Raw genomic sequence first — 25,698 nt, 5'->3', positions numbered from 1 at the left:
AATATGAGTCACAACCAAACACAAAATGCAATGAAAGCAGCCGAACAGCCCCAGACCACCATACTGCCACCACCATATTTTACTGTTGGTTTGATGTAAATAATACAATTCTTAAACCTAAAATAACACTTCTGCATGAGGAATCAGGCCATCAGTGAACCGTTCCGAAACATCAGATTCCATATGCATGTTCCGTTACACCCCTGATTCCAATGTATTACATATTAGGACTTGGAGGAGGCTCGGAGCTGGTATGAATAGGATCACAGTGTTTGGCCACAGAATGACATAGGAGGGGAGGGGGGGGGGCAGTGTGATGATTTTGGGGTTATAAAAACACGCCTGACACATGTGCTCTCAATAAGCGGCGACTCTTAGGAACTTAGGGATTGTGGTATGAAACTGTGTGTGTGTGTGTGTGTGTGTGTGTGTGCGCGCACCACCACCACCACCACTTCCAGCTGGTGCTCTTTAGATATCGGGCCACATGCCAGACATGCAGCACACCTTGCAGTGCAGCCCTCAGTCTCCGTCGTCTTTGCAGAATGTGTCCACGGAGACTTCGAACAACAAATTTGAGCGGAGAGAAAGCAGAGGTGCAGTTAAGGAGCGCAGTTGTTCTCAAATGTTGCTCCCCTGACAGCAGTAAGCGCAATTACTAGCAGCAGTATATTATATGATTATGTATTTGGAAGCGATGCCTGGCCTTCCTTTTTTCCCACCATTCAATGTGAACACAATGCTCTGCTGCCGGAGCCCACAATTCATTTTTACTAAAAATAACATTTTTTTTTTTTTATTTGGGCAAGTATATTTCTTTTCTTACATCAATCAAAATATAACTTTCCATTATTTACATTTGTATTCAACTATCTGATCACAAGCCCAAAAGGAGTAGGCTGAAGCAAAAGCTTATAAATGCCTACCCCTTTTTGCAAGATATAAACATTCTCATACCACTGTCTTGTTTTCCCCTGTTATTATCATTGTATTATTATTATTATTATTGTTATAATCTTTATCATTATTACCATTATTACAATCATCATTAATATTACCATTTTTGTCATTATAGTTGTAATTATTTATTATTTTTTATTATTTTTATATTTTATTTATTTTGGGGGCGGGAGGGTTTGGGATTAATTTTTTTTTAATTATTATTTAATTTGTATTCAACTATCTGATCACAAGCCCAAAAGGAGTAGGCTGAAGCAAAAGCTTATAAATGCCTACCCCTTTTTGAAAGATATAATCATGTTCATGCCACAGTCTTGTTTTCCCCTGTTATTATCGTTGTAATATTATTATTGTTATTATCATTATTATTGTTATAATCTTTATCATTATTACCATTATTATAATCATCATTAATATTACCATTTTCATCATTATAGTTGTAATTTTTTATTTTTTTATTTGGATTTTTTTTTTTTTTTTACATTTGTATTATTTAATTTTACAGACGTCATTGCTTCTTGTAGAGAGCTGTATCATTCCATCTGTTTTCTAAAATCTGCAGTATTTATGCTTTTATTGTCAATTTATTAGCCCCCCCCCACCCCCCCACCCCCATTGTAACATATACATATAATTTTCTGGATTGCATGTGTCTAAATTTGTGCATTAAAAAACAATAACTTGAGTTCAGTAATTTGTATACACTTAATTAATTAATCATGTATGTATGATCTTCCAGGAGTTCCTTTGATTGACGGGGGCACGGTGAGACTCCCGCGGCTCATTGGTTTGTCCAGAGCTCTGGACCTGATTCTGACCGGGCGGCCCATTGGAGCACAGGAAGCTCTCGCATACGGGCTAGCGAACAGAGTTGTCCCTGATGGCCAAGGTGGGCACTTTTACTTTTTTTTTTTTTTTTTTTACTGCTAAAATACTAGTCAAAGATCCTCTATATGACAAGAAGAGCTCTAAACATCATGGAGGTCATCCAAGTGGACTCCATAGAAGCCATGTGGATGTCTTTCTTGTGGCCGTAGTGGCTTGGCTTAAAGCTCACTGGGGATTTTTTTTTTATTTTTTTATTTGGATTATTTTTTTCTTTACTCCGACGGCGGTCGGCGTCTTATTTCCTGTATTATGAATGGCTGCATTGGCTCCACGCATCCTTTACATCCTGTGCGTCGCAACCACAGGATTACAGGCGGCCCTGCAGCTTGCCGAGCAGATCAGCTCCTTCCCGCAGCAGTGCCTGAGGGCCGACCGCTCCTCGGCTATCTACAGCTGCTACGACGCACCCTCCTTCATGCGGGTACGGCTAATTTGCATATTTAAAACCTTCCTTTGTCTCATCTCTTTATATAATATATTACACTCACGCTCCAAGCATATTTAGTCAATTAAAGGGCTGGCCCTATTTTTTGCCTACTTCCACCAAGGCCATGCAGTATGAGGTGGACAACGGCGCGCCCGTCATCTTGTCCGAAGCCGTCGCCGGGGCAAGTAAATTCACCACCGGAGTTGGACGAGGAGGGACATTTTCATAAGGTTTCATTTTTCAATCATATCTTATTTTAACATAGCAGAAAGCTTAGTTTAGTCCAGTCTAGTCTAGTCTAGTCCAGGGCTGGGCAAACTTTTTGACGCACGGACGACATTGGCTTCATCAAATCTGGCGGAGGGGGCCATCAAACAGAACAACATACTTGCTCACGGTGCAACAAAACGAAAACACAACATATCCGCAGGAAATTACCGCATCACATAAATCAACAAGTACGACAACGTGGGTGATTCACAACAACTAAGCGCTAAACATAACATAACTTTAAACCGTTATTTCCAAATGACCGCAAGACATGCTGGGTAGTCCAGCTGCAACCACAATATGAACTATGAACAATAAAACATTGGATATGTTCACTCCTATTTGTTTATTTCTCTGACGACTTCAACAAATATTGCGACAAACATTGCAAAATGTTGGGAGAGTAACCACAAGTTACCCTGCATGCCTTGCGGCAGGAATATAAATGGGTATGTGTAGATATTTATTTGTATGCCCACATGTTGTGTTTATGTGCTGTGTTGCTTTGTGGGTCGCTTTTTTATCAAGCTACACATTGCAAAAGGATTTTGGAAATGCCTGGCGGGCCGGATGAAGACACTTGGCGGGCCTGATGTGGCCCATGCGCCGTAGTTTCCCCACCACTGGTCTAGTCTGTAGTATTATACTACCAAATAAAGGTTACTCATAGTGACTTTCTATTCAAGTAATATGTTAAGATGCAAAATGGTGCCCACAGTGAGATACATAAATGAGCATTAACTACCAAATATGATGTTTATATGAATGACTGCCTGTTAGTCCTGCTCCCATGGTAATGGTGATGGTTTAATTTCATTTGAACATGCATCAGATTACAATTGAATGCATCACATAATCAGTTCTCAGTTCTCTTTTTTTTAAATTGTTTTAAATTTTTTGTCACTTATTGAAGTATGAAGTGATATGACCATACAATGACATAATGGGTACCATAGTAACTTCCTGCTTTCCTAATATAGTTTTTTTTTTAATTTTAATTTTATTTAATTTTTTTTTGTCACATACTGAAGTACGAAGTAATATGACCATACAATTACATAATGGGTACCATAGTAACTTCCTGCTTTCCTAAGATTTTTTTTTATTTTAATTTTATTTAATTTTATTATAGTTTTTTTTGTTTTGTTTTTTTTTTGTCACACACCGAAGCAAATGTAGTGGGATAATGTACATGTTAAGAACTGTAATTAGTAGAAAAAAAAAGATTATAATGCAAGAATAAAGCCGCAGTCTCTCAAGAATAACGCTGTAATGTGGGTTATTTAAACTACACACATTGAAACGACTCTTTGCTTGGTTTATTCCATCATCAACCAGAAGTATTTCTAACACTGGCGCCATTCTATACGATGAAAAAAATTGTGACTTTTCTATTTTCAGTCTCCTAATTTTGCAACTTGTATGTCCCAAAGTAACCCTAATACTTCTCCTTAGACCTTTCATAGGATTCATATACTTAATGTAAATCTCACAGAGGGTTGTGATGGTGAATGGAGAAAAAAAAAAGTGCTGCATATTTGTGAGAGTGATTGATGGATGGATGGATGGATGGACACACCGACAGGCAAAAGAGTCCATTAGGTGTAAGGAGGTGTCCCGTCTAGATGGTGTGATGACAGAACACATAAGCTCTGTTTAACGTTTCCTTCTACCTTTGGTGGGACTTGCATCATCGCACGCAACATAACACGGCCTGCTATGCTACCACTTGAAATGTCAAATAAAAATGCTAAGGATATTTCATAAGTATCATGATGTTTTGTAGTTTGCAGTTTCTGTGTGCATAGATCCATAGATAAAGTATATCTTTTGTGTCTGAAACCACCCAGTGTGTATGTGTGTGTGTGTGTGTGTTGTGTATGAGCAGCTTTGATGCTAGCTGTCACTCCTCACACGCAGATAAGATAAACTCCAGCGGCAGTAGCAGCAGATGCACACATCCTTTGGGACGTTATCACCATGCAGGACCATCACCATCTGATTTGGGACCATGAAGACATAACACAGGTACGGGTAAAAGGAATGTCCGTAAGGGTGGTGGGTGGTGCGTTTGGAAGAATGGATTTTTCACTTCCGATCTACTGCACAGGAATAGTGAAGAAACGGAATTCATTTTCTTACACATTCATTCATTTTCTACCGCTTTTTCCTCACGAGGGTTGCGGGGGGTGCTGGAGCCTATCCCAGCTGTCTTCGGGGCGGGAGGCGGGGTACACCCTGGACTGGTCGCCAGCCAATCACAGGGCACATATAGACAAACAACCATTCACACTCACATTCATACCTATGGACAATTTGGAGTCGCCAATTAACCTAGCATGTTTTTGGAATGTGGGAGGAAACATTCCTTAACATTCATTAAACTTTCAGACCGTTTTAGTGTAGTAAATACATCTGCATCTTATACTTTTGATGATGTGTATCTTTATTTGAGGAGCCCAGAGAGGGGCTAACGTCATTGCAGCACCCCAATGAATGCGTTGCTCAGATGCAATACAGTATGGGAAAACTTTTAAGGAATTTTTTTACACCCATATTGGTACATGTTTGTATATTTGAAGTTGCTGTATGATGACTTTAGTGACTTATATTGTTATATACAATATTTTTATACACTATACTGTTATATACAATCACAGGGCACATATAGACAAACAACCATTCACACTCACATTCATACCTATGGACAATTTGGAGTCGCTAATTAACCTAGCATGTTTTTGGAATGTGGGAGGAAACATTCCTTAACATTCATTAAACTTTCAGACCGTTTTAGTGTAGCAAATACATCTGCATCTTATACTTTTGATGATGTGTGTCTTTATTTGAGGAGCCCAGAGAGGGGCTAACGTCATTGCAGCACCCCAATGAATGCGTTGCTCAGATGCAATACAGTATGGGAAAACTTTTAAGGAATTTTTTTACACCCATATTGGTACATGTTTGTATATTTGAAGTTGCTGTATGATGACTTTAGTGACTTATATTGTTATATACAATATTTTTATACACTATACTGTTATACTGTTGGTTCCTGCAGAGTAGATTTGGATGCATGAGAATAATCCAGGGGCTTTTTGAATCATAGTTGTAGTTAGCATGATGATCACCTTTGGTACATCACGGACCGGTGTGATTTGGCTTTTTTTTTTCTCAGTCGGAGGTTGTTTTGGTGAGACAAGATGGTCCCATCTTGTTGTGATGTTAATAAGTCGTGAGTCGTTAATAAATTATTGATTATTTCTGTGCGCCACAGACCGGTACAGGTCCCCGCCCCGACTGTTGGGGACCCCTGGTCTAAAATGCAAACATCTGCCACCTACAGGACTGCAGTGCTATGTCAGAATAATCAAATGGTTTAGCCTTGGTGGAGGTCTGCGCGCTCATAAACTTTCCCAATGGGATATACATTCTGTGGTTCTTCGTTGCATTGCAGTTCCTATCTCCGCCCTTAGGGGTCGCACTATTACTACTACTACTGGAGAACTGCCTGGATGGACGCTGCGTCCAGCTGTGTAGTAAAACCTTCTTGCCATTTAGTGATTAAAAAAACAATTATTAATATATTATTAATACAATTAATATAAAAAATATTTAAAAAAATAATAAATGTATTCAAAAAAATTATATATTTTTTAAATTAATATAAAAATATAAAAAAAATATATACAAATTTATAAAACCATATAGTGTGTGTAAACCTGTTGTTAGGCGCACAAATAAGGAGATTTTTTAAATTATTTGTATTATTATTTTTATTTATTTATTTTTTTATTTTTTACAAATATGGAGATATGATGTTATCCTTGTGGATCCAAAGAGCTCCACCTCTCTAAGTGCGCACGGGGTGGGCGGTTTCACACACACACACACACACACACACACACACACACACACGCCTATAAACCAGTGTGCAAGGATATTCTGTTCAACCTGCTTAGAGTGACACAGTGTGCGGAGGAAGCGATTTCACTTTATGTTAGTATTTTTTCGGGTATTTGTGGAGTAAAACAGGCGTCATGGCTTCTTTCCTTGGACTTATTTTTCCACTTGTGAATTTCTTTGGTGGCATATTTATCTTCTAAGACACTCGCGTAGTTTGGTGCACTTTGTCCCGAGGCTGCAAACACCGCGACGGGAGTCCGCAATGACGACAAGACAAGTTTTGCAGTTTTGCGCGTTTTTCTTGAGGGACTACTTCAAATGGCTTGACGCAAGAAGTGTGCCAGAAGTCCTCTTCTGATCTCTGGACTCGTCTGTAACGTTTGGTGACCGTTCTTACGCACGTCTTTTAAAGCGACCTGAAGGATCAAGGCGCTCAAACCATGACGCTGTGTTGGTTCGCCTTGGTCGGGTTGTGCTTGGCCGCCTGTGACTTCACCTCCTCGGCGGCGTGGAGCCACTTCTCGCCGGACAGCCAAGCGCACCCGGGCTTCCTCCAGCGGCGCCTCAGGACGCACGAAAGGAGGGAGATGCAGAAGGAGATCCTGTCCATCCTGGGACTGCCGCACAGACCCAGACCGCATCTGTCCCACGCCAAGTACAACTCGGCTCCGCTTTTCATGCTGGACCTGTACAACACCATATCCATAACCGGCGAGGACGTGAACCACGCGGACGCCTTGTTGGAGCGTTACGAGCCGGTGCGGACCACCCGGAGCCCCCCGCTGGCCACGTATCAAGAAGCGGCCTTTCTCAACGACGCCGACATGGTGATGAGCTTCGTTAACTTGGGTGAGTCGGCTTGCTTTGTGCGTAATTGCGCGTTGGAACGGAGGCGGAGTGATATTTTATTTATATTTTATTCCATCAGCATTATGAATCCTGATTTTTGGGGGTGCAGTCTACCTCACCATTGGCAGATTGTGGTAATGGTAATGGTTTTATTTCATTTGAACATGCATCAGATTACAATTGAGTGCATCCCATAATCAGTTCACAGTTCCACATGTCCAAAAGGAGTAGGAAGAAGCAAAGCTTATTAAATCCTACCCCTCCATCTGGTACTTTTACAATCAGTAACTGTTACATTTGTTCACTTCCTGCTTCCCTAATATAGTTTTTTTTTTGTTGTTTTTTATTTTAAATTTTTTGTCCTGTACTGAAGTATGAGGTGATATGACCATACAAAAGGAGTAGGAAGAAGCAAAGCTTATTCAATCCTACCCCTCCATCTGGTACTTTTACAATCAGTAACTGTTACATTTGTTCACTTCCTGCTTCCCTAATATAGTTTTTTTTTTGTTGTTTTTTATTTTAAATTTTTTGTCCTGTACTGAAGTATGAGGTGATATGACCATACAAAAGGAGTAGGAAGAAGCAAAGCTTATTCAATCCTACCCCTCCATCTGGTACTTTTACAATCAGCAACTGTTACATTTGTTCACTTCCTGCTTTCATTTTTTTATTTTATTTTATTTTATTTTATTTTTGTCACGTACCGTGAAATAGGAGGTTGACACACAGGAAGTGCCCGCTGGTCTTGGTCGAGTTGTACTTAAACATTGCTTGGTTGCATATGTGCATTCAAAGCTTTAGAGGTCAAATGAAGTTCACCCATAAAGTTTATATAGTGCCGGTTCATGGAGATTGTTACATATTACGCCGATTTGCTTTGCCACCTGCAGTTATAACACATAGCTAAGTTGTCGGTCTTCAGGTAGCTTAGCACAAAGATTCCAAATACTACTGTATCCCTCAACAAAGTATCCAATTTCACATAATGAGTCATAAAATTATTGACTATAAATGTCTTTGGCGGACAGAACAATGGAGTGCTCTTCCACTAGATGGCAGAATGTACAACAATCACCTGCGTCTCCACCTGTTGCCGTTCCTACAACATTTCAGCTTGGTGGTCAGGAAGCTAAAGTTGGTGGTACATCAACCTAAAGTACATTAATTGCATCTTTAATGCACAGAATGTCCTCAAAGTGGCCCCCAAAGAAGCATAAGAAAGTTGAAAAGGATGTCTACTTAGGTACATTATGGTCGTCTGTGGCAAAAAATGATATAACCGAGCAAGAATGTGAAATCTAGAGTATTTATACTTAATTGCAGCCCACAAAAGCAGGTTACTGCTACTTGCAGCTAGTACTAATTTATAACCTCCATTGCAGTGACAGGCCATTTTTTTTCTTGAGTATATCATCCTGGCCAAATCAGATCAGTCTTTAATTTGCCAACGGGACACTTTTAATCATCACCAACATTTGCAGAGCGCAAACGGATCCAGATCCTTTCCTTCCATTAGCAGCTCCCAGTGTGTTTACTGGGACACTCCAAACAGAGCATCTGAAGATAAACATCATCCAGACGCTGGTGGTCGACGAGGCTTTAGTTAGCAGATGGATTGTCTGGACTCCTTCTAAGCTGAACTCCATTGTCATGAAGAAGAACCCCCCGTACCCACTTTTTTTGAGCACTTATTGGTCCTTTGGTCAATACACCAGTACACACCATACACTAGTACCATACAACATACACTAGTACACACCATACACTAGTACCATACACCATACACTAGTACACACCATACACTAGTACCATACACTAGTATCATACATCATACACCAAACACTTGTACACATCATACACCAGTACCATACACTAGTATCGTACAACACACACTTAGTACCAAACACTAGTACCATACACTAGTACACACCATACACTAGTACTATACATCAGTACCATTAACTACTACCATACACCATACATTAGTACCATTAACTAGTACCGTATACCAGTACCATACACCGCACACTAGTACCAAACACTAGTACCATACACCATACACTAGTACACACCATACACTAGTACTATACACCAGTACCATTAACTACTACCATACACCATACATTAGTACCATTAACTAGTTCCGTATACCAGTACCATAGACCGCACACTAGTACCACGCACTAGTACCATACACCATACACTAGTACACACCATACACTACTACTATACACCAGTACCATTAATTACTACCATACACCATACATTAGTACCGTTAACTAGTACCGTATACCAGTACCATACACCGCACACTAGTACCACACACTAGTACCATTCACTAGTACCAAACACTAGTACCATACACCAGTACCGTACCATTCACTAGTACCAAACACTACTACCATACACCAGTACCATTAACTAGTACCGTACAGCAGTACCGTACACCACACACTAGTACACACCATACACTAGTACTATACACCAGTACCGTACACCATACACTAGTACACACCATACACTAGTACTATACACCAGTACCATACACTAGTACTATACACCAGTACCATACACCATACACTTGTACTATACACCAGTACCATACACCATACACTAGTACACACCATACACTAGTACACACCATACACTAGTACACACCATACACTAGTACACACCATGTTGTATTGAAACATGGAAGCGGTGGTGGTGTGTTTGTACAGGCTTTAACTATCCCAGTGTTGTCGGTTAAAGTTTAAGGGCTCGGTTGCCGGTGCACATGTGGGCCTTCTCTATGATTAATCTTGTCCCGTGCATCTTCTGGAGGAGGAGATTTCTAATTAAAGCCTTTGCAATAAATCCACTACTGTGTGTCATCAAGCCTTCAGATTAGATTTTAATGTGTCTCTTTCAGTTAAGCCAACTTTGTACCCCGACTTTGTAGCTTAGCTTGTGGGTGGTCAGGAAGTCTTTGGACCGAATGAAATTAGAGGCAAAGCAGGAATAATTACTAAAATGGATGAATAGATGCGGCTCACACGTGGCCCGTGTTTCACACATTGTGCTCATCAATGGCAACTTCGGTTTTCCTGACGTCATGAAGGCAAAACCAAGACCATCATTTCTGCTAGTAAATTCTTTCTGTAATCGATGAATCTAGAAAATTGTTTTTCAATGCATCGATTCATCCATGAAAGTCCCTGATTAGTCCCTGAAAACAAACCACAAACGCATGCACAGGTTAATAAAAATAGATATTTCTAAATGATCTGCCCATATCAATAAAGTATAATAAGATGAATAATACTAATGACTAATGTTGTGTATTGGCAAGAATCTGGCGATACGATACGATATACACAATATGTCACGATATTGTTAACAAGGCGATATTTTTTTTGTTTTTCTTGTAGTTAAAGATTTATTATTATTAAGTGTAGCATTTTGATAATTTTTTACATCCAGCTTTAAATTTACAAAAAACCCATAAAAATAAATTAAATTATGTTATTAAATAAAAATAAATCAATCAATAAATCAATCAATAAATCAATCAATAAAAATCAATAAATCAACCAATCAATAAATTAATCAATAAATTAATTAATTAATAAAACAAAGAAAGTATTTAATTAGTAAAACAAATAAATTATTTATTTAACAAATAAATAAATAAATTAATAAAAATTAAATTATTTAATTAATTAAATAAATTAAATATCCTGCTCAAATGTTCACATTCTATTAGCTGTGAAAAAATGCAGAGTAATGCAGAGTAACCCTAAACCTGACTTATCCACCACCAGAACAGTATTTTTGTGGAACAAAGTAACTAACATCAGTAAAAAAGTCCTTTTAGGATGCTTAAAATAACCATTATTTAACAAAATAGTGATATCAATTTGAAAAACAAAATACCTGCAATATCACAGTACTACTTTTGTAGTATAAAAAAAGGACCTTCGCATTGCTTGCTAGTCATCAATTTATGAGAGTCCGAAAATTACGGGGGGAAAAAAAGTAGTACCTTTACAGTAATGAAGTCGTAAATTTACGAGAAAAAATATCAAGAAAAAAGTCACAAATTTACAACGAAAACAAAAAAAAAACGTACTTTGTCATATCGTCTTCAAACTTTGGCTTAGAGTGATATGATTGACAGCCAGGTATGAATGTGAGTGTGAATGGTTGTTTGTCTATATGTGCCCTGTGATTGGCTGGCCACCAGTCAAGGGTGTACCCCGCCTCTCGCCTGAAGACAGCTGGGATAGGCTCCAGCACCCCCACGACCCTTGTGAGAAAAAAGCGGTCGAAAATGAATGAATGAATATTGTAATATTTTTCAAAAAGGGGACCTATTATGTGAATTTTTATCCCATTGTATCGAGTTGTGGACTCCTATAGAGCAGCTACACACAATAACCTTTCTAGTTCTTCCAGAATCTGCACCTATTCAGCAAGAACTGTAGCAAAACCTGAGAAAGAAGTTTTTTTTTCCCCAAAAATTTTTTTTCAGGGCGGCACGGCAGTCGAGTGGTTAACGCGCAGACCTCACAGCTAGGAGACCAGGGTTCAATTCCAACCTCAGCCATCTCTGTGTGGAGTTTGCATGTTCTTAACAGTAGCACACGATTAGAAGGTCATGTTGGGAAAGCACTCTCTGCAACATCCCCCCCCCCTTCAAAAGAAACAAAACGTGCATGATTCATGTATAGACCTCTTGTTAAGTCACTTTCATCACTTGGTTTTCAACAAGTAGTGGAAAACTCCTAATTGGGAGACCAGAAGCATATTTTTCCAGGTTCTTTTTCATCTTCATTCCTAGAATAGCGCATTCATCACTGTTTGCCTTGTGGACGTCCTGCTTTCCACTCCGTCCACCATGACACCGTGTGTGACTCATGCCGCGTGACACACTGCAGCTCCCGACATGTCCTCAATGCACGGCGGGGCACCTCTCACTGGTCACCGCAGTTTTAGGGCTTGCCCGGACTTGTTGGATGTCCATTGTGTTTACTTGCGGTCTAAGAATGTATGCTTTTTTTGTTTTTGTTTTTTTTACTGCTTCTGTCTTATCACGGCCACATGAGTCATTGTTTATGTGCAGGAAATCCTTACAAGTCTGCTGTTGATGTTAAAAAACAAAATCCGTCAACGCTCACCCAATTAATAAGCACTGACTTACTACCGTGGCACGATAATAGTCGGCGTTTTTTCCCCCCCCCCATCAGGTCTGGTTTTTGTGGTTCCGACAAGTCAAGGTTGCACAGAAACTGGCTTTGGTTTCACGGTCCTGCTGTCATTTGTGTTCAACTGTGATGACTTTATGCTAGGAGTCCACTGGGGCGGCACCAGTTGGTGCCAGTTCGTGCCAATACAATTTGCTGTGGCGCCTAGTGTCGTCAATAAGGTGCCTAGTAGCGTGCAGTGGCTCAAACTGCCTCCCAATTGGCTTGTGGTGGCCCGTAACGGCGTCAAGAAAACTTCAAAATGTTTAAAAAGATTTTAAACATTTTTAATATATTGATATTTATATTTGAATATAGAATATTGATATCATTATGAATCCAATTGCTATTGCTAGGAGTCCACTGGGCCGGCACCAGTTGGTGCCAGTTCGCGCCAATTTGCACCAATGCAATTTGCTGTGGTGCCTAGTGTCACCAATAAGGTGCCTAGTGGCGTGCAGTGGCTCAAACTGCCTCCCAACTGGCTCGTAATGGCGGCAAAAATGGAGTTTGGCGGCAAGAAAACTTCAAAATGTTTAAAATCTTTGATGTAATCGGCTCGACAAAGGTTTTAAACATTTTGAATAAATTTATATATATATATTTGAATATTGATATCATTATGAATCCAATTGCTATTGCTAGGAGTCCACTGGGCCGGCACCAGTTGGTGCCAGTTCGCGCCAATGCAATTTGCTGTGGTGCCTAGTGTCACCAATAAGGTGTCTAGTGGCATGCAGTGGCTCAAACTGCCTCCCAATTGGCTAGTGGTGGCCCGTAACAGCGGCAAAAATTTAGTTTGGCGGCAAGAAAACTTCAAAATGTTTAAAATTTTTGTCGCGCCACTTGCATCAAGTAATCGGCACGACGAAGATTTTAAACATTTTGAATAAATTGATATATATATTTGAATATTGACATCATTATGAATCCAATTGCTATTGCTAGGAGTCCACTGGGCCGGCGCCAGTTGGTGCCAGTTTGCGCCAATGCAATTTGCTGTGGCGCCTGGTGTCATAGTGGCTCATAGTGGCCCGTAACGGCGGCAAAAATTGAGTTTGGCTGCAAGAAAACTTCAAAATGTTTAAAATCTTTGTCCACCAAATGGAACCAAATGTCACAAACAATCCACCTATTGGAATCCACTGGAATGTAATGGCGCGAGCCAAGTTGCGCCAATGATGCTAGGAGTCTATTTAGGAGTCTCGCATTAGTGCTGCTTCGTCCTTCATGATGTTCTGTCACTCGAGCCTCTCTATGAGCATAAATATCCCCCACCAAGTTTTTCATGGGCTTTGCTACACATCTTAAAATCTGAACAACTTTAGTTCAGACTCAGTATCGTTTGTTTGTTGAAGCTCTTCAGTGTGCTTTTAGGAATCCTGAGAATCAGAACAAGCCAAACAAATAGTAATTCAACGCGGAGCATTATTTGTTTATGCTAAGCTATTAATCAACATCAAGTAGGCTTGTGAGTACGAAGTCATATCTGATGATGTCAACGGATGAGGCACGCTGTTCCCTTATGCCGTCGTTCTCACCCATCTCGAAAGGAAGTTTATATGCCTGAAGATCTTATGTAAAACATTCCTAATGCTGTTTACACTAACATGAGGTAAAGTGACGGGTGGTCTTGTGGAAGTGTTTAAAAGCCATTTTCTTTCTTGCTCCCCCCCTCCCCCCAAAAAGCTGCTTTTCTGCATCAAACAATTGACTCTTTGATGGAAGCCAACTAATTATTTGATCATGCCGAGGCTTTGTGAAAGGAAGTGGTTTTACTTCAGCTCAGGCATCATAAGATGAGGAAAAGCTCACTTGAGGAAAGGACCAAGGTTGTCTGACCTGTTTTGATCCGCTTTAAAGCCGCTTAAAGGTTAAGGCTTCCTGGCTTTTTTTTTTTTTTTTTTTTACTGTTCGAGTGCTGTAACTGTGTCTATCCATTTTTAATTATTACTGCCAGGTCAAAGCCGCTGTGGCTGGAGGAAATCTCCTAATGTAGTTTTAATTAAGTGCACAAGACGGAATTAACATCCAGCAACTTTGCACGCAATTTAAAATGTGAATGCATTGCATTTCATGCAATACCATTTGCAATGAACTCATTATGGCTGCAATGGCCGACAAGAGGAATTATTACATCATACAAATTAATTTTATATATAAAAATAAAAATCTCCAATGAGGTGAAGTAGCCCATCCTGGTGTGAAGTATTCCCATACTTTGGATACTATGTTGCACCATCTTTCGTTCTGGTCACTGAAACTTGTTGCCACGGCCGCCGCCATGTTTTGATTCTGAGTAGTGGTGAGGTGTTGGTGAACGAACGGGTCAAAAGAACTAGTTCTTTTTTGCAAACGAATGAACCGCCCATAAAATACCGATTCAGTCCGCTGGCCGTTTTGTTCATGACCGATGCACAGCACTAGTTTGTGAGCTGTTGAGTCGGAACGAACGTGAACATGAGTGAACGGACTGACTCGACATGACTGACCGGGTTTATCACAGGCTAACGACCAATTAACCGAAATGAACGGCTATTTTTACTGAATGAAGCGGAATGACCTGAACAGTTTTGCCCACCACTAATTCTTAGTGAAGGCGCATCGACATGCGGTTCTTGTCATATATTACATTATGGTTAGGACTAGGGATCGACCGATATGTTTTTTTTCCGGCCGATTATTTTTCCATCGCCCTTAGCCGATGGCCGATTTTGCTTGGGCCGATATTTGAGATAGCTATGAGGCTATTTATGAGCTAGCTATGAGCTATGAGGCCCACATTTTGTTTTGGGCTTGAATATATTTAGACCCTCAAGATGTATTCCCCATTTTCTCATGCACTCCATCTCTGTCCTGCAAATGCCAATTTTCTCTGTGGTTTAATGGTAATGGTTTTATTTCATTTGAACATGCATCAGATTACAATTGAATGCATCACATAATCAGTTCACAGTTCCACATGTCCAAAAGGAGTAGGAAGAAGCAAAGCTTATTAAATCCTACCCCTCCATCTGGTACTTTTGCAATCAGTAACTGTTACATTTGTTCACTTCCTGCTTTCCTAATATAGTTTAAATTTTTTATTTTTTATTATTTTTTATTTTTTGTCACGTACCGAAGTATGAAGTGATATGACCATACAATGACATAATGGGTACCATAGCAACTGTTTAGGTTAACTGTTTAGTTTTCCAATCAGTAACTGTTACATTTGTTCACTTCCTGCTTTCCTAATATAGTTAAATTTTTATTTTTTTAATTTATATTATTTTTTTATTTTTTGTCCTGTACCGAAGTACGAGATGATATGACCACACAATGACATAATGGGTACCATAGTAACTGTTTAGGTTGGTAAACCCTGTACCGTTTCCTACTAAATGGTCATGTAGAGACTGGACACACACATTTTACCACACACGCCCACACCCAGCCTGATGCTATCTCCCCCTCTCACGCCATAACTCTCCCACTTCACAAGATGCCCATCGCGATCAGAGCCGAGATAATCCTCCACGGCATGCTTCTTCTCCCCCCCCCCCCTTCTTCCTTCTCCTGTCAAGTCTTTTACTTCGGACATTCCAGCCTGGAATGATAGCGGCACGAGAGGGAGGAGTTGAGACGTGACACACTCCCGGCTGCGAGCGATCGATTGAGGAGAGCTGATAACCCCTAGTGGAACATCTGATTAGCCGCCATTTATCACCCGTTGGTGCAGGCATGGAGGAATTTGCTGCGCTCTGATTTTCTCTTCTCTTTTATTTACATTTATTTTCTCTGCACGGCTTTATCCGCATGCAGGTTTGAAATTCCAAAATTGCACACTTCCTGGTCCATAGGTGTACGATTCATTTCATTGGTCTATAAATAAAATGCAGAACGGTCCCAAATGAAGTCGCAGAGTTTGTTTAGTTGACTCCATCATTTTGGGTGCTTTAAAGATCCCAGTTAGCAAACAACCGGCATAGGTGTGCCTGTAGGAATGTGTAGCCCGCCCTGGTGTTTAAAAAAAAAAAAAAAAAAAAAGGCTGTTAACCTACGACTCAACGTGGCCTTGTGTGCCGAGTCAACTTCATCCATTATCACAATGACGCCCCCCCCCCACCCAACTCCACCCCCATCCCTTCCCCTCCCCAACGTTTGCACATTGTGGTAATGGAGCTGAGCACGGCGGTCAGGAATTAGGTAATCACGGCAAACAAAATTCCTTATGTGACGACACCCAGATGGGGGAGGCATTCTGCTGTGCTGTGTTAAATGACCAACTGCGAAAATCTGTTTTTGTGTATCTTTTACAAAAATGGCCTAGCGGTTTGGGGACCGTATGTAAGAAATGTTAGTTTTAGTCTAGGCTTAGGATTAGAACTCACGCTGGTCACACACCGCTGTGGGATTGGTAATGGTTTAATTTCATTTGAACATGCATCAGATTACAATTGAATGCATCACATAATCAGTTCACAGTTCCACATGTCCAAAAGGAGTAGGAAGAAGCAAAGCTTATTAAATCCTACCCCTCCATCTGGTACTTTTACAATCAGTAACTGTTACATTTGTTCACTTCCTGCTTTCATAATATAGTTAAAGTTTTTTTTAATTTAATTTAATTTAATTTAATTTAATTTAATTTAATTTAATTTAATTTAATTTAATTTAATTTAATTTAATTTAATTTAATTTAATTTAATTTAATTTAATTTAATTTAATTTAAAAAAACTTTAACTATATTAAATTAAATAAAATTAAATAAAAATAAATAAAATTTTATTTAATTTAATTTAATTTTATTTTATTTATTTTTTTATTTTATTTTATTTTATTTTATTTTATTTTATTTTATTTTATTTTATTTTATTTTATTTTATTTTATTTTATTTTATTTTATTTTATTTTATTTTATTTTATTTTATTTTATTTTATTTTATTTTATTTTATCACGTACCAAAGTACGAGGTGATATGACCATCCAATGACATAATGGGTACCATAGTAAGTGTCAATATAGTGATATGTATAGCACATCATGACTGGTTCAAGACTCTTCATCCTTGTATTTAGCAAACATCAACTGCTTGTATTGTTTCTTGAATTGGCTCATCGTTGTGCATTGTTTGAGGGTCTTAATCAATCCATTCCATAGTTTGATTCCACATACTGAAATGCTATGGCTTTTTAACGTCGTCCTGTAAAGACAGCATCATATAGCTAAGTGATTGTGGGCACCCCTCACACACGTTCCCGGTGGCCTTAAAGAGGACATGCCTGAAACAACAACGAAAAAAAAAAAAAAAGGCCTCAATGTGAGCATGGATGCTCTTGACCCTCCCAAGTGTGCCGCCGCCTCTTTTTTTTTTTCTCTCTTTCGACCGCGCTGCCTGCCGCTGACAAATTTACGAGCCCTCAGCTGACCCGCTTTGGTTGGCTTTCCAAACATGATACTGACAGGAAAGCAGTCGGAGACGTGTTGGTCGGAAGGAAGGGATGAGAGAGGAGGAGAAGAGGGAAGGAAAATATGCAATATGCTTGGTTTCCATTTAGCACTAACAACAAATACATTTGTATATCTTTCATATGAATGTGTTACAAAGGAAATAACACTCAGTTTATTGTTGTGGTGATCAGACCTGTTTTGGTTCAGGTTCAAGGCCCAGACTGATGCCCGGAAACAAAAGGGACTTGACCATTGATGCAAACATCTTTTTTTTTTTTTTTTTAAGCAGATTTCAGATTCCTCTGTAACCTAACCTAGAAAAATGCTACTTACTTAAAGGTCTCGGTGCTTTTTACAGTTGAACTTAATGTAGGGTTTTGCACCCAAATTAGAAGTGTGGTTCCTCCTCCATAGGGACCAAACTGACATCATGTATTTCCATAGCATCAACATAAAGTACAATCAAACACCGGCTTTTGTATGCACTACTTTTTAATATTTTTGTGTAATATTACCGTATCTTCCGCAATATAAGGCGCACTTAAAACTTTCTCAATAATGATACACTTCCACGTAATACCTACGTATGGCACGTACGATAAACCAACCACAGAACGATACCTAACTGTTAACTGTTCTCCGAGCTTTGCCAATTATTCCTGACAGGATTCCGACAATGATGAGAGGGAACTCGACATGTTTGAATACCAAATTGCCCCGCTGTTCAGTTCAGATACAGAATATGAGTACTTTGATGGATACAGTAGTCAGTTAGCTCAAATAACCTGCCATGGGGGCATACAAATACATTATCTATAAATGTAATGGTAATGGTTTTATTTCATTTGAACATGCATCAGATTACAATTGAATGCATCACATAATCAGTTCACAGTTCCACATGTCCAAAAGGAGTAGGAAGAAGCAAAGCTTATTAAATCCTACCCCTCCATCTGGTACTTTTACAATCAGTAACTGTTACATTTGTTCACTTCCTGCTTTCCTAATAATTTTTAATTTTTAATTTTTAATTTTTAATTTTTAATTTTTAATTTTTAATTTTTAATTTTTAATTTTTAATTTTTAATTTTTAATTTTTAATTTTTAATTTTTAATTTTTAATTTTTAATTTTTAATTTTTAATTTTTAATTTTTAATTTTTAATTTTTCTTTATTATTATTTTAGCTGTTTGAAGATGAACTATATCAGCAAGTTTACGTATTTGTGATTTTAAAAATAAGGAGTTAGTATGTTCTCTGTAGGCGGCATTATGAATTATCCTTACTGACCTTTTTTGCAGTACATTTAGCGAGTGAAGATTGCTTTTATAGTTATTACCCCATATTTCCATTTTCCAGTTTTTAATGTAAGCCAATGTTCCACTGGTGGTCCTGATCGTCATTTTAATGATAATTCCGTGTAATTGATTATTAATTAATCTTGAGCTGCAAATTGAGTGCAGTACTTCACTGCTACCAGCAGAGGCACTGTTGAGTCAGTGTCAAGTCTAAAGAAAAACAAGTGTGATGCTACTGAAAGTTCTCCATTATGACACTGATATGGAAACAGGAGTTCAGAACATGCAGATTTTTTTAAGGAACCCCATAGTATCTCTATCTAACTCTACAACCGCACTAATATGTGTTACCGTCACCTTGGCAACATACTGTATTGTATATGTCACCATGGCGATTGGGTGTCTTATCATGGGTCACATCGACATGTCAGCCTGATGAAGGCGTCTGATTCCCGATGCTGTTTTTAGGTAAGGGAAGCTGCTGAAACGCTTTGTGGTCACTTCATGAAAGGGGGGGGGGGGGTTCCATGATGGAGAGAGTGGCGGGGCTGGGGGCAACAGAGGGGTGAGGACAGGGAGACATGACACAGGAGAGTGGGGAGGCCTTGGAAATGAGGTGTTCACAGAGACAGAAAATACCCCCCCCCCTTTTTTTTTTTTTTACTGTACCTTGAAGTGATGGAATGCAAAGCCACCAGTGATATTTTCACTTTTGGAAACAGCTGCTTTGAAAGATATTTTTTCCTTATTTATCAGATCCCACGGGAGAGATCCATCTCCTGGTCCTGACACTGGCTTCCTCCTAGAAATCTGGGAGCACTCCGGTCTAGTCCAGACAGATGTAGACACAAACACACACACACACACACACACACCTGCTGGCCAAACGCAGACAGTAGTAATAGATCACTATAGCAGACCTCTTTATGGCTTCTACAGCTACATTCTAATAGAATAACACTTTGTCAACATAAAAAAAACATTGACTTTACTGCACAGGTGGAGTTTTAAGAAGGACCTATTGCAGTGACAGGTACTCAGACTTCCTCCCACATTCCAAAAACATGCTAGGTTAATTAGCGACTCCAAATTGTCCATAGGTATGAATGTGAGTGTGAATGGTTGTTTGTCTATATGTGCCCTGTGATTGTATATAACAGTATAGTGTATAAAAATATTGTATATAACAATATAACAGTCACTAAAGTCATCATACAGCAACTTCACACTCAAATATACAAACATGTACCAATATGAATAATAAAAAAAATCCTTAAGTTTTCCCATACTGTATTGCATCTGAGCAACGCATTCATTGGTATGCTGCAATGACGTTAGCCCCCCTCTGGGCTCCTCAAATAAAGACACACATCATCAAAAGTATAAGATGCAGATGTATTTACTACACTAAAACGGTCTGAAAGTTTAATGAATGTTAAGGAATGTTTCCTCCCACATTCCAAAAACATGCTAGGTTAATTAGCGACTCCAAATTATCCATCGGTATGAATGTGAGTGTGAATGGTTGTTTGTCTATATGTGCCCTGTGATTGGCTGGCAACCAGTTCAGGGTGTACCCCGCCTCTCGCTCACCCGAAGACAGCTGGGATAGGCTCCAGCACCCCCATGACCCTCGTGAGGATAAGCGGTAGAAAATGAATGAATGAACGTAGAAACCCAAGGCTCTGGAGGTCCGCCGGGACTCGTCATGATCCTTGAACTTGGGTGTGTGTACGTCAATGATGCCGGAATTGGGTTCCAGCCTGAGCCCACAGCAGTGAGGTCAGCCCATTTGCAGACAGTCAATCCCCATAAGCAAACAGCTTTAACCTGCACGTCCAACACGGTGACAGGTTAAGTGCTCAACGGGCAGGGCGCTTTTAAAGGTAACAATCTGCAATAATTGCATGAATATGAATGTCAAGTGTTGCAATAAGCCCACAGCAGCTGGTGCACCAAAAACGTTGACATTTAAGCGCTAAGCCGGCAGGTGTGGGCCGTCTTTTCTGACGGAACATTCCAGCACTTGACAGGAGGACGGGATTTTTTATGTGCAAAGAAACTAACTTTAAAATGAAAGGGGAGAAATACACTGTTGGATTTTAATTAGTGGTGCCAGACGCTTTAGTTTTATTATATTTTTATGGTTCTACTAATTAATATAATTAACAAAATTAATTAGTTACAACCATAAACATGCCTTTTTTGACAGCTTCCATAAAATATTTTCTCGTAATTTCTGTTTTGTAACCTAATTTTACAAAAAATAATTTTTTCTTTAATATTTCCACTCCATGCTACAAACATTGCATTTTTCCTCAATGTGATGAGTTTATTCTTGTAAAAAAAAATTCTTAAGATATGATTTTTTCTGTTAATATTTTTGATATCCTCATGCTTGCAAATTGCCATGGAATTTTCCCCAAATTCCAACTTTATTCTTTATTTTTTCCCCTATATTACAAAAGCCATTCTTTAATATTAATATAATATTAATTATATTCTATTAATTTAATATCTAATTTAATATTATATTAATTTATTTATATAAATAAATATTAATATATATTAATTCATTAATAATTAATTGTGTTAAATATTAATTTATATTAATATATATAATATATTAATATTAATATGATTAATTAATATATTATGTAACATAATATGCATATAATATTTATATATGACTATTAATATATATTATTTTTATATTAAGATATTAATTTATCTTTATGTGACTAAAATAAAAAAATATAAAATAATAAATACAAATATTAAATAAAAATATTTTTCTTCACAGTATTTCAGAAAATTTACTTTTTTGTTGCAAATTACAATTTTTTTGTTTATTGTAAAATGATTTATTTTTGTTCTATTTTCTTTATCTCTATCTTACTTTGTTTAGTTAATGATGCCATTTTTGCATAGCTGCTAGTAATGTGAGTTTCTCTGGGAGATAAATAAAGATACATAAATAAAATAAATCAAAAATACTTTTGGAATGTTCTGTGGGCCGTTAAACAGCCGTGGCCTGCAACTTTGGACAATCTGTATTAATCGTCTTTCATTTTGCATGAGCAAAGAGACTCGGGAAAGAACGCTTTAACCAAAGTGCTTGTAAAATGATGATTTTTACTTAATTTTAGTTTTATTTGACAGTTTTTCTGAGTTTTTCCGAGTCTGCAAATTTGGACAATCTGTATTAATCGTCTTTCATTTTGCATGAGCAAAGACACTCGAGAAAGAACAGTTTAGCCAAAGTGCTTGTAAAATGATGATTTTTACTTAATTTTAGTTTTATTTGACAGTTTTTCTGAGTTTTTCTGAGTCCCTAGCACTGTCCCCACTGCCCCCCGCATTCCATAGCAGATAATAAACATAATGATAAAGGTCGGGGGGGGGTACTGTCAGTAGAGAACTCAACATGTGTGACAGTAGGTGGATAATGTTCTGTAATTGCTGCTCTGCCGGGCCTTTTGCTAACAGATAAATATCTGAACTATGGCTCTTACACTGGTGTGCTATCATCAGCTAGCTTTTTGCCGTCTCCAGTGTCATACCTGTGTGTCAGTGGACGTGTGATTGCATCTCTTCCACACGGATTACACCATTACGGATTACGGGGAGATGCTTGTCCAAATACTTCACTGCTAAGCTACGATAACATTGGGATGGTTTGGGATAGAAAAACAGCCGTATTGAATTGAATTGATGTCGGATCAAAAAAAATATTAGTAGCTGCGGCTGTAGGCAACCTACCAAGCAGCATTTCCAATATTGGTTGTGTTGCTGCTATGTAGTACATTTTGTATGCTAGCATGCGAGACATTATTTGCCACATTGTCGCATTTTTATTGTAACACAAGTATTGACAAGCTAGCACTCTGTTTGGAAATTAAAGGAGCTTATAGATCACACTTATAGATGATCTTTGACTTGGTAGGTACTTCAAAATAGCAAAGTACTCCTGTCACATAGACAATATTTAACAAGTGTAAAATGCTGTAGCTCCTGTCAAACAGAGGATCTTTGACAAGTGTTATTGCTGTTGGTTTGTCAAAACAGAAGAGGACTTTGTCAGATAGAGGATCTTTGTTTAGTGTTTCTGCAGTTGGTCATTTAAAACAACAGTGACAGTGCTCCTGTCACAGATTGATGATCTTTGACTAGCATTATTCCAGTACATTCTGGAAAACATCAAAGCACTCCTGTCATATAAAGATGATCTTTGACTAGTAGATCTTTAAAAACAGCGACAAGCTACAGTCACATGGAGGTCTTTTAAATAAAAGAGTCTCCTGTCACATAAAACATCTTTGACGAGTGTTTCTGCACTAGGTTCTGAAAAACAGCAGAGTGCTCCTGTTTATATACATAGAGGATCTTTGACTAACATTATTACACTATATTCCCAAAAAACACGAAAACATTCCTGTCACATGTAAAGGATCTTTGACTATAATTATTCCAGTACATCCTTAAAACCATCAAAGCACTCCTGTCACAAATAGATGATCTTTGACTAGCATTATTGCATTAGAGCCTTAGAAACACCAAAATACTCCTGTCACATTTAGATGATCTTTGACTAGAATTATTCCATTCGATTCATGAAAACACCAAAGCACTCCTGTCACATATAGATGATCTTTGACTGGAATTATTGTATTAGATCCTTAAAAACACCAAAGCACTCCTGTCACAAATAGATGATCTTTGACTAGCATTATTGAATTTTATCCTTAAAAACACCAAAATACCCCTGTCACATATAGATGATCTTTGACTAGAATTATTCCATTCGATTCATGAAAACACCAAAGCACTCCTGTCACATATAGATGAGCTTTGACTAGAATGATTGCATTATATATCCTTAAAAACACCAAAGCAGTCCTGTCACATATAGATGATCTTTGACTAGAATTATTCCAGTCCATCCTCAAAAACACCAAAGCACTCTTGTCACATATAGATGATCTTTGACTAGCATTATTGCATTCTATTCTTAAAAACACCAAAGCACTCTTGTCACATAGAGATGATCTTTGACTAGCATTATTGCATTAGAGCCTTAAAAACACCAAAACACTCCTATAGATGATCTTTGACTAGAATTATTCAATTCGATTCTTAAAAACACCAAAGCACTCTTGTCACATCTAGATGATTTTTGACTGGCATTATTGTATTAGATCCTTAAAAACAGCAAAGCACTCCTGTCACATATAGATGATCTTTGACTAGCATTATTGCATTATATCCTTAAATACACCAAAGTACTCCTGTCACATATAGATGATCTTTGACTAGAATTATTCCATTAGATTCTTAAAAACACCAAAGTACTCCTGTCACATATAGATGATCTTTGACTAGAATTATTCCAGTCCATCCTTACAAACACCAAAGCACTCCTGTCACATATAGATGATCTTTGACTAGAATTATTCCATTAGATTCTTAAAAACACCAAAGTACTCCTGTCACATATAGATGATCTTTGACTAGAATTATTCCAGTCCATCCTTAAACACCAAAGCACTCCTGTCACATATAGATGATCTTTGACTAGAATTATTCCAGTCCATTCTTAGAAACACCAAAGCACTCTTGTCACATATAGATGATCTTTGATTAGCATTATTCTATTAAATCATTAAAAACAACAAAGTACTCCTGTCACATATAGATGATCTTTGACTAGATGTTTTCATGTACACCCTTAACAGCAAAAAAAAAAAAAAAACAATCATCAGGGTTTTTAAGCAGCCACTTCTGAAACGCTGTGTGACAGGAGTCCTCTGCCGTTTGTAAGGACCTCCACGTGTCCCATAAAGAGAATCTTTGACTAGCAGATCCTAAAAGACAGCAGGGAGCTCCTATCATATGTTTTTTTTACAGTAGGTCCTTAAAACAGCGTGTGTTTAAACGCATGACTATAAAGTCTTTGTGATGATGTTCTCCATCTGGTGAAGTCCTCGCCTCCCGTTTTTTACGGTTACATCCAACCTTATGCCTCCCCTGGACCTATTTAGCGGACTAGGACGGCTGGTAAACGCTATGATCTTCCCGTCTGTGATCCCTGATTGGGATCATCTTGTGGAAAAAAATGTCCAAGAGAGCCGACTTCTATTCCGTGAAGCTATCAGCAAAAAGATTGGGGGTGTAATTACGTAAACACAGAGGGATTCTTGTCATGCTTTGGACGTTGGTGCGGCTCTCCACAAAGTCTCCGACCGTCTTGGCGGATTCTTGGTATGCAAAGTAACATTTTTGCTTTCTGGTCCTCCATGAATGGTGCCATGTTGGTTCAGGACACAGCGGGTCCATAACGTTCACATCTGCGTTATGTCAATGTTTGCCTATAGTGAAGTCCATCTGCATCCCGTCCATCTCCTCTGCTCTTATCCCATCCCAAATGTTCTTTCCTC

At 38.4% G+C, this 25,698-nt stretch overlaps 2 protein-coding genes across 4 annotated transcripts in view; both read left to right on the top strand.

The window, feature by feature from the left end:
• The window catches only part of LOC131108892 (enoyl-CoA hydratase EchA19), a 28,108-nt gene extending 10,988 nt beyond the window's left edge, over positions 1-17,120 (top strand). The window contains exons 5-9 of one of the 3 annotated variants that reach the window (XR_013627768.1): positions 1,700-1,849; positions 2,154-2,269; positions 2,397-2,505; positions 4,466-4,573; positions 16,117-17,120. Coding sequence is in view for 1 of the 3 variants with exons in the window: in XM_058060303.2 (XP_057916286.2) it covers positions 1,700-1,849; positions 2,154-2,269; positions 2,397-2,504 (374 nt within the window). In the remaining 2 variants the exon portion in view is untranslated. Of the gene's footprint in view, positions 1-1,699; positions 1,850-2,153; positions 2,270-2,396; positions 3,395-4,465; positions 4,574-6,863; positions 6,943-16,116 lie in introns of those variants that run through there. The other 2 variants (XR_013627767.1, XM_058060303.2) reach the window with 2 other exon arrangements.
• bmp6 (bone morphogenetic protein 6) overlaps positions 6,490-25,698 on the top strand; it is a 52,490-nt gene continuing 33,281 nt past the window's right edge. Inside the window, exon 1 of the mRNA XM_058060302.2 lies at positions 6,490-7,300. Within this exon, the coding sequence (XP_057916285.2) occupies positions 6,892-7,300 (409 nt within the window). The 5' untranslated portion in view covers positions 6,490-6,891. The remainder of the gene's footprint in view (positions 7,301-25,698) is intronic.

Source organism: Doryrhamphus excisus, linkage group LG7, assembly GCF_037039965.1.
Source record: "Doryrhamphus excisus strain RoL-2023G ecotype Guam linkage group LG7, RoL_Dexc_Guam_v1.1, whole genome shotgun sequence".
NCBI classification, from domain to species: domain Eukaryota; kingdom Metazoa; phylum Chordata; class Actinopteri; order Syngnathiformes; family Syngnathidae; genus Doryrhamphus; species Doryrhamphus excisus.
This window is presented reverse-complemented; position numbering and strand designations above follow the sequence as displayed.